General features: G+C 37.1%; 1 protein-coding gene across 3 annotated transcripts in view; it reads left to right on the top strand.

The window, feature by feature from the left end:
• Window positions 1–9,864, top strand: part of SIK2 (salt inducible kinase 2) — a 135,537-nt gene extending 125,673 nt beyond the window's left edge. For 2 of the 3 annotated variants that reach the window (XM_075839758.1, XM_075839760.1), the window contains exons 13-15: window positions 7–120; window positions 1,036–1,127; window positions 2,453–9,864. In XM_075839758.1, coding sequence (XP_075695873.1) covers window positions 7–120; window positions 1,036–1,127; window positions 2,453–3,011 — 765 coding nt within the window. In that variant the 3' untranslated portion in view covers window positions 3,012–9,864. The remainder of the gene's footprint in view (window positions 1–6; window positions 121–1,035; window positions 1,128–2,452) is intronic. The other variant, XM_075839759.1, reaches the window with a different exon arrangement.
• The last annotated feature ends 443 nt before the right edge of the window (window positions 9,865–10,307 follow it).

The following is a 10,307-nucleotide window of genomic DNA, read 5'->3' on the forward strand; positions in this document are numbered from 1 at the left end:
TTGCAGCCTAATTTTTCTGCACAACTTCAAAATATGTCAACGTTCCCTAATAACCTGCAACCTCAGCTGCTGTCCAGACGTCAGAGTTTGGAGACACAGTATTTACAGCACAGGCTGCAGGTAGGGCAATGAATCTTTATATATATATATATATATATATATATATCTCTATTGTCGGAGCTATATACATAATTGGCACATCATTACTGTGCTGTCTGTCTTAAGCACAAAAACTATTTAAAGCTTAGAAATGTTGCATCTGACCCACAAGGATAAGGAAATAGGGCAATACCGAGGCTATGTAAATTTTTGAAAACATAATTTAAAAAAAAGAAAGTGTATCTGTGATTTTGCTGCAACTTTCTAACTTTTATTAAAAATTATTTTTACTTTTTGAGATACAGCTGCTTTGTGTTCTGAATACAGAGCCGCCGTATCATGCACGGAGACTGAATATGTCAGGTCAGCGGGACTGACCGGTTCAGTGTCAGTGGGTCGTGCGTGTCCCTGAAACGCAGGATCCACCTGTTATCGATCACATCTAAGTTATGAACGTAGATATGATCGGTAACCGCTCGATCCTGTGATGGATACACGGTTTCAGCGCTAGATACAGTTGCTCTGTATACAGGATACAAAGCAGCTGTATCACAAAAAGTAAAAATTATTTTTAATAAAATGTAATTACAAAGTTGCACCAATCACACTGATACACATTTTTATTTTAAAAAAACAACCTTTTTAAAAGTGTTCATAGCCTTTAAGAATGATTAACTGAGTTGCTGAAATTTAGACCCGGATTAAGTACATTCAGACTATAGGTTGCCAAAGCATCAAATAGTTATTCTTATAAGTGACCACAATACAAGGGTCTCGGCTCATTTATGTGCCACCTAAAGTGACCGACTTTTTAGATCTTAGAATTTTTTAAGTGAATAAATACCCTGATTTTCTCATCAGAAGTCCCTGCTCACCCTCTTGGGTTTCTTGTTGACCTGTCTGTCATAATAATTGTCTGTCTTGGTTCATTTGCAGAAAGGGAGTCTGCTAGCAAAAGCCCAGAACAGCTGCCCACTGTACTGTAAGGAAACACCCAGAAGTTTGGAGCAGCAACTTCAGGAACACAGGTGAACATGAGATCCAGTCATTAGCACGTGCCTAGGTCTGCTCCGCATTCAGGGCACTCTTCTCCATGGCTGGTTGTTCTTTGTAGTCTCATGCCATGCTCTGATAGATTCACTCTTCTATTGTCAAAGTTTACAGAAAATTTCTAACAGCTGGTAGGGCTCTAGATTACACTAAAATGATAAGGTCTAGGTCATATCTGAATATACCTATAACCAAGAGCACAGTTTCTCCTTATTTTGCTCACTAGATAATTGGAAATCTTGCCATAGTCATAAGTCTTACTGATCAATGTTATCAACATCTTGCAATGTGTATTAAAGTAAAGTTCAAGCAGATGACATGGCAGGATAGCCAGATTACATTCAGTAACACACAAATCTAGAATTTGACGGCAGAAAAGAACCTACAAGTCAATCCAGTCTGCCCTTTTTTGTGTGTGTACTGTTACACATTTCTTCCGGTTTTGTACTTTTCTGAATTTTTAAACGACCTATAAAGAACAGGCGCACTGGTTCCAATAGTGTTCGTGTCTCGTGTGACACAATTAATACAACCGATAAATACACAGGACAAAAATATATAGAATAATAATACACAACTTACTTTATTGTACAAATACATCAATAAAACCCTACAATTACGACTGGAATTGGCCCTAAGAAAAGGTGATCTACAAATAATGCAAAGATATGTGTTTTAGGGAACAGAAATGTTCCCATATATACACAAGCTCACCTCCCATACTGATAACCGATAAACAGCTGCATAGAATATGCGTAGCTTAGCATAGGTACATATCAGAATAGGGATAATACGATAACATACAAGAGATACCAACCACAGCCTACCACCAGGCCACAACGTACACTTCGCCCAAAGCTTGATCCGGGGGAATATCATGTTGCTGTATTATCACTTTTCTGATATGTACCTATGCTAAGCTACGCATCTTCTATGCAGCTGTCGGGAAAATCTCTGTTCTCTAACACGTGTGTGTATATATATATGTTTGCATTATTTGTATCATCCCAGTCCTACTACCTTTTCTTAGGGCCAATTCCGTCCCCAATTTTAATCCTAATTGTTTGTTTTTATTGATTTATTTGTACAAATAAGTTGTGTTTTTATATATATATATATATATATATGTGTGTATGTATGTGTATATGTATATATATATATAATTTATTTTTACTATTAGATTTTTTTTTTTGTCCTGTGTATTTATCGGTTGTATTTTCTGAATTTTTGTAACGTTTTTTACTTTTCTGCTATATCATTGGCCATCATGGAAGATTTATTTATTTCACTTTTAATCACACAGGCTACTTCAGAAGCGCCTCTTCCTGCAGAAGCAACCACAGCTGCAGGCTTATTTCAACCAGATGCAGATAGCAGAAAACACTTATCCAATGCAGGGGCAGCAGCTTCCATTGTCACACCAGGACTCCGTGCAACAGAATCAATTCAGCTTGTCTCAGCCCCTGAGTCCAGTATTGGAGCCTGCATCTGATGAAATGCAATATGATCCATTCTTAAGTCAGTATCACAAGCTGCATTCACAGCAGATGCAACACATGGTACAGCCCAACCAGCCACAGGTCCTAGCTCAAGTTCATGTACAGCAGCCTGCCTTGCAGTATGCCTACCAGACGTGTGAATTACCTGAGATGCCAACGCATGAATCGGAATATACAAACCAATGCCAGTATTCTATCGATTCAACTCAACAAGGTGGAGTGGCATTGCATGAAATCCAGGGTAGTCCAATGGGACATGATCCTCAAACATCTTACAAAACATTGAACCTCAATGAGCCTTATGACTGTGAGATGATGGAAACTGTTGACTCTCAGCACAGTGGCTATGTTTTGGTTAATTAGTCTTTCTGAAGATTACTGTATTGTGACAGTAGGTTTTAAGATGTAGGAGGAGAAAGTTTACATGTAGCTACTTTTTTCTTTTGCCGGAACGAGGAAGAAGTCTACTTGATAAGGAATCTAGCATACAGTGCAACAATGTATCGATGGATTTCTCAAGTCTTTCATGTTACAAGTCCTGTACACTTGGAGAAAAAGGCGTCCTGCAAGGAAATAATGAGGAGAATATTTTATGGATCTTCTAGCGGGGAAGACACTGACTGACCTTTCAAAAACACCAACCTCTGCTACTAGATTAGCATGCTGGTCCTCCAAGGACCTGCAATATGGAGCTCTCGTCTGACGAAGCACCATTGAAAGCAATATAGTTTTGTTTGTTTTTTTTCTTCAGGAAAAAATTGTAAAGTAAACCTAAATGTCGAAATCAAAAACTTCTTGAAAATGGATTTTAGAAAATCTTCTAATCTAAGCTACTGAGATAGGCAGCAAGCACCTTCCCAAATGATATGGAGAAGCAAAGAACTAGCTCTAGCGACCAGATACTACACTACTTTTTTGGAGGTACACCTGTCCTGATGAACCTCGGCAAAGTAAAGAGACTTAGTGTGATGACCTTTCGAGAGACAACACTGACGGGACTCAATTTGCTTAAAGTAAAATTGACTGAACAGAATATAAGCTTCCCATATTTCATGGACAACGTGGGTTTAAGATCCTAGATAACTGTTTGGCAGTAGACCAGGATGTGTCATACATTGGTGGTAGAACACGACATACATTCTGTAGAGTTCTCTTTGCTGGAGAGAGACCTGGTAGGTTTTAGGAGATGACACAATTGTTACGAAACTGTCAATTTTTAGCATAATGAAAAAATAATAATCTTGACTGTGTTTTCAGGTCACAGTAATACCATATGTTGCTGTTCGTTGACAATGCTTTGTACATTTGGTAAACTATTTAGATTTTAGTCAGGAAAACTCAAAATGAGCTACAAAAACTGTGTGATGTGTGGTAGTTTTGTGCCTTTATGGGTTCTTTTTCATAATAGAGTATACCTTTCTTTTTTCGGATGGAAAAACCGTTAGACCATACCCCATTTCTATCAATGCTACATCCAAAGTCGATTCAGAGTTTGTGTGTATGTACGTCTGTTCCACTGTGTGGAAAGCAAAAAGCGTTTAATTCAATGTTTTGATTGCTCATTTGTAGAAAGGAAATGTTTAAAAAAGTATTATAGCAATATTTAATTCTATTTAATGTCATGAACTGTTGATATTAATCGTGGCAATTGATGTTTCATGAAGAAGCTGAAGTGAGGGAGTTATTGTACCCTAGCTATCAGTTTATCAGATGAGAGTAGTATTCAATATAGGTTACACTAGCTATAGACGTAACCTCAGATTCAGTATACCTACCAGATCACATGTTGCACTTTCTATAGAGTTGAGGTTTAATATAGCCATAATGTAGTAGATTGTTCCATTATATCACCACCTTTTTTTGGAAAGAAGAAAAGCCAGTTGTATTAATTTGCTTCCCCTCCTTCCACATTAGAGTATATAGATCTGTTGTGTGCGCTCAGAGCGACATAACGCTAATGTAAAGTGTATACAAATTTATGTACACTTTCTATCTTCTGATCTTCCATAGAAACGTACAATGGTGTCCCGATCCTGGAATTCCCAAATAATCACTTGAAATCTCAGAGCTAGGACACAAAGGGGTTACTGGGCTTGAGAGAGTGCTACAGCCCCTTCTTTCTAGCCATTGCTGATGATCCCAGAATTGGTAAACCCATCGATGTCCCTGTTTCTACGGCATTTTAGATGGTAAAATGTGCACAAATAGGCCAAGACAAATTTGAAGGGGTTTTCTGAGATTAGGTAAAGAGGTCCGTATTTTTTCCAGAAACCGCACCACTCTTGACCATGGGCCGGCTCTGGGCTCACTCAAATGAATGGGTCTGAGCTGCAATACCAGATGACAAGTTTTTCTTATCTCAGACTACCCATTTCTACTGACCACAACCCAAGGCTTCACCTTTGTTTATGACATTGGCAAATCTAGGACATGTATTTAAGGGGTAACTAATCTTCAAACCTGATTAATTATTTTCTGTAAAGAGGTTCTCCACCTAAAGTTATTTTTAGAAATATCTGATAAATAATCCTGCTGAGAAGGGTAATGCCTAAGCTACCTTTCCACTTATTTGGTTGCAGCACAATGTCAATCGAGCTTATTCGAGACTGGCTACCATGGATACACTGTCTAGACTTTATATCCTTTATATAGAGTTGTCAGGCAGCAAATTCGTTAGCAACCAGTCTGTTTCATATTACTCTTTTAGCTCAACCTGGCATTGAGCTTCAGGCAAAGAAAGGGCAAGGAGGTTTGGCAGTCCTCATACCACACTTTTCTTACTGATATACCAATCCAAGTTTTGTGACGTAGAACATGGAGAACTTGTTTAAGACCATAAAAAGGCAATCAAATGGTCAGATAATTGTAAGGTACAAATAGCCAAGTTTAGGATTTTCCTCTTATTTATGAAATCACACATTTCTTCACGTATGAAAATTGAATGTGTTTTATTTTTTTTGTAAATAAATGACAAATTCTTTAAAACATCACCATTTAGGACTAATTTTACTAAAGGAATAGTAAAGGTATATCATATAATTTTTGGGTTGCTTTAAACCTGCCACATTTGCCCAATTCTTACATAATAAATCAGATCACCATATTTGCCCAATACTTACATAAAATTATCAAAGGAGGCCTGTATAGTGCAATAAGCATGTGGAGCACTGTTTGCCCAGGGGAAGCAATGCACCTTGGGCATAGGTCTCCTTACTAGTTCATTGCTGCTGCGACTGCAAGGGATTGAATGCCCGGGGATGAGCATTACACATAAGAGCAGCAACTCCCACCCAGGACAAGACATTTCTGTCTCTGGTTCGAGATAATTGGAGATAAATGACTTGTATGCAGCTGTACTCAGCACCTATTCTGCAGATCTCTACAGTAACAGCAGATATCTGTCTGGGAAGAGGCAATATAATTAAAGGGTTGCACGGGATCAGAAAAAAGGTTACTTTTTTTCCCCCCAGAAACAGCAGTTCATCTCCATTCACTTGAGTTGAGCTGCACTACCAGACACAGCCATTGGACAAAAGTGGCGCTGTTTCTGGGAGAAAAAAAAATCAGACCCTTTTTTCTAATCATTGACAAACCCTTTAATTTAATAAGCATACAAACATGGTTCATGTATTTTATTAGAATGTTGTCTAAAAATAGGACTGGAAACTTTTGTAATTAAATCATGATTTGAAATGTTCTAGAAGGCTCCACTATAGGTTACAATTAGGTGTCCCACGTTTTTGGAAGGTTACTTTATATATTTCTGCAACATCTAATAGCAGCATTGAGAAATATTTTCCAAGAACATTACTGCAACAGCGCCCCCAGCTGTTGTATGAGATCTTGATCCAAACATTGATCTCTAAACTGTGGTAGCTTTAGAATGAAGTATCGCCAAGAAATGTCAGACACCTTAGTAATATAATAAATCATGCTACAGTCTATAAGAAATATTTCCGTTTTGAAATAATCTATAATGGGTGTCAGTCTTATGTCATGGATATACTAAATTTTACTTGTCACTGCTAGTCATTAGGTTTTATTAATTTTAGTACATTTAATGGTGATGATTTACTTAGAAATTAATGTAAAAATCATCCGATATTATTCGATTTTAGGACCTTGATATTACATAGTTATAAACTTAAAGTGAATATCCACCCTTGAGCACCAATTTTTATTTTTTTATTTTAAACTAAATAGGTTTAAAGCTCTATGCTGAATAATTTCTTAAGATATTTTTATAGTGGTCAGAGCTTTTGTTTTTCTGATATAGAGCTCTAAATCCCCTTCAGCCACCACTAGAGGGAGCTAAGGAGATTACCGCATTCTGTCTTATTATTGCATTTATGGTATAAACAGTATACAGTGATGATTGGATCAGGAAATTGGTCTTTCTACACACTGTTGTATTTTGGCTCCATATGTGACCCATATATATTTATCTCTAAAAAACAGTTTTGATCCCATCTTGGGAAATAAATATTTAAGAGGTTTTCTTACATCCTCTTAACATCCGATCCCACCTTTCATGCCAAATATATGGCTCACACATGGATCCACCTAAAAAGAGCCTTGATAGCATCTCATTGGAACCTCGAAGAGCAGTGCGAAGATGACCAGCATTCTTTGGTTTCAAGGTCATTCATGGGTATGCTAATCTTTTTCATTAATACCATTCAATAGTAAAACGGCAAAAGATTATAAATACACTTCAAAGGCTATGTTGTACTTTGTGACCATTTTTTGTTTCTGCAATGCATCTAAATAAAATAAAAAAGGAACTTTGTAAAAAGTCTGAATAAAAAATATCCTACAGTTTTGGGTATACAGCTCCTATGCAGACATCAGCATGGTTACAAACTACAAACAACCCCTATGTAGGCTGATGCTACAGTCATGATCCTTTATATCTGTCCCCTACTAAGCGACTGAATGTTAGCTAGAAATAGGGGACAAGTGGGAGGAAGTATGACTGCAGGATCAGACTACACAGCATTTGTTTGTAGTCTGTAACCATGGAGACACTTAGATGTGCATGGAAGCCATATACACAAAGCAGTAGATTTGCAAAGTTGCATATTTTTTTTAATTTTATGCACATTGGAGCAGTAAACAAAATTGGTTGTTGAGGTCTACAGCGTGGAGACGTTAATCTTTTAATATGACAATGTTTTGTATTGTAAGCAATACAGTCATTATTTTACATTTCTTGGTGCTATTTCACTGAGATTTTTCATTTCTTATGGTGCATATTGTGACCCAATATCAGTGCATTGATGCTTTACAGTTGGTTGGTGAATGAGAAATTGGCTTTAGTAAGAAAAATATTAGCTAGTTTTCTTGTTTTAGATCATGTACAAATTACATTTCATGAGATCTAGACTATTCTTTATTAAAATGCAGTCTTTTCCTGAAAATAAAATTGGGCTGTATGTTTAAGTTTCGTTGTATAACAGTTTTGAGGGAATCACATTCACTAGTGCAAGTTTATCAATGTAATGTCATGTGCAATATTGTTAAAATAATATACCTTTAAAAACATGTACAGATAGAGGCTCCCTTTCTATAAGGTACATATCACGTGTCCACTTGATAATTGGGGACTATTTTGGATTAGTTTGTATACATTGCGCCTTATGTATCACAACTATCTCAGAACCTGCGGCCATGTCCCCACAGAACCCAGTCACAGCCCGTGTTTCATTTCTTATGAAAGATGGATGAATTGCTGTGAATAATAGGCCATGTTTTCTTTAAGACATGGGAGCCATTTCTTTCTACGCTTGTTACACTTCATCCATCCGTTCATCTCACTGGAGAAATGATTAAAAAAGGTAAGTACAACATTGTATCAAAGGTATCAAACAGTGGAGTCCGACTAAATAAATTAAAGGGTTTCTCAGAGATTATGTAGGGTTGTTGAAACAAGCACTTGATGTGCTCATACCGACCTTGTCCATGGATGCACTGTATGTAAACAGCTCATACAGCCATAGTCTTTACTGAGATCTGTTCTCAGGGACTGAAACCGTTAACATTCTGTAATATATTATATTAGTATTAGTAAGAAATATACAATTCTGTACTAATATATATATATATATATATATATATATATATATACATATACACACACACACACATACACTAGTCCTTCCCAATGAATTAGAATATCATCAAAAAGTTAATTTTATTTCAGTATATTTATATATATATATATATATATATATATATATATATACACATACACGCGCGCACACACACACACACACACACACACACACACACACACACCCCATCAGGAAATAGCAGAGCAGAAAAAGTTGTAGGCTCCCTTGGAGTATCCATGTCCGTATATTGGCCCTATGAGTATATATAGGCATTGTGTCGAGATGAGAATTCGCTTGAAAAAGGTAAGTTCCCTTTAAGTGATGATACAATATGTAAATTATCAAGACCCAACTGCAGCGGACTGGCAGCAATCGTGCTCTTTATGGATCCAGGAGCTGAAGTGTCGCTGGTCTGTACCAATATGCATTACCAGATCTTCTGCTTAATAGAAATTGAAGTTCTTGGTGTTCATGGGGGATGGATATCTCAGTGTCACATTTGGGTCATGCTTAGCAAAATAATATCCATACACAATATTGAGTGTATTATGAATAATCTTCCTAAATACTCCATAAGCAGTAATAAAAGTATATAATGTTAGTATTTTGTCATATTACAATCTTAAATGACATTTTCTAACGTGAGCACGTGCTGTAATTCATAGCAATGAGATTGTTGCTAGAAACATTGCCTGGAGGAAGTCGGAACCTAAAAATGAATAAAATATTCCAATGATAAAGTATCCATTTTTATAACATACATGTCTCTTATTTTCATTTCTGTCTCATCAATATAGAAAATCATTGGAGAAGAAAATTAAATGCAATAATTTATATTTTCAGTTTTTATTGTTAGACTCCTCTTGTGATGACTGGGTTAATAGTGTCTTAAAGTTTTTGTCATGAATGGAGCAGTCTATAAAATCTTTGGGTACTCCTTTATTGTCATTTCCAGGGTAGTTTGTTAAAATGTCCTAACTACGGTAGTCGGCTGACTGTTTGGCTCTCAACGCACAAGGGACATTGTAAATTCCAGCTTGTCTACATTATTGCAGCAGAAATGGATAATGTGGTTTCCGTAATAATAAAGATGTTTCAGTTTACGACTATTGTGGTACTTTCTGTCATTGTAACAGTATTTGTATTGACATTGCTACTACATGGGAAGTCCACTACTGGATCCAATTACAGTATTAATATAAAGGGGTTGTACAGAATTAGGTCTCATGCACACGACCGTAGCCATGTGCACGGCCGTGATTTCCGGGTCGGAGTGTCACCCGCGAGCCACCTCCAAATCGTCTATTACTTCCTATGAGCCTGGACAGCAGAACACGGTCGTAATAAGACATGTCCGTTCCTTGTACGGTCCAGGCACCTGGGCCATACACAGACCGCGAAAACCACGGTCGTGTGCATGGGCCCATAGGAATGAATGGGGCCGCAATTCTCCCATGGATTTCCGGGGGAATTGCGGCTGCAAAAGCACGTTCGTGTGCATGGGGCCTTAGAAAACCCAGCCAAAATGTAAAATAGTCCATATATC

Source organism: Rhinoderma darwinii, chromosome 10 (genome assembly GCF_050947455.1).
Source record: "Rhinoderma darwinii isolate aRhiDar2 chromosome 10, aRhiDar2.hap1, whole genome shotgun sequence".
Lineage (NCBI taxonomy): Eukaryota > Metazoa > Chordata > Amphibia > Anura > Rhinodermatidae > Rhinoderma > Rhinoderma darwinii.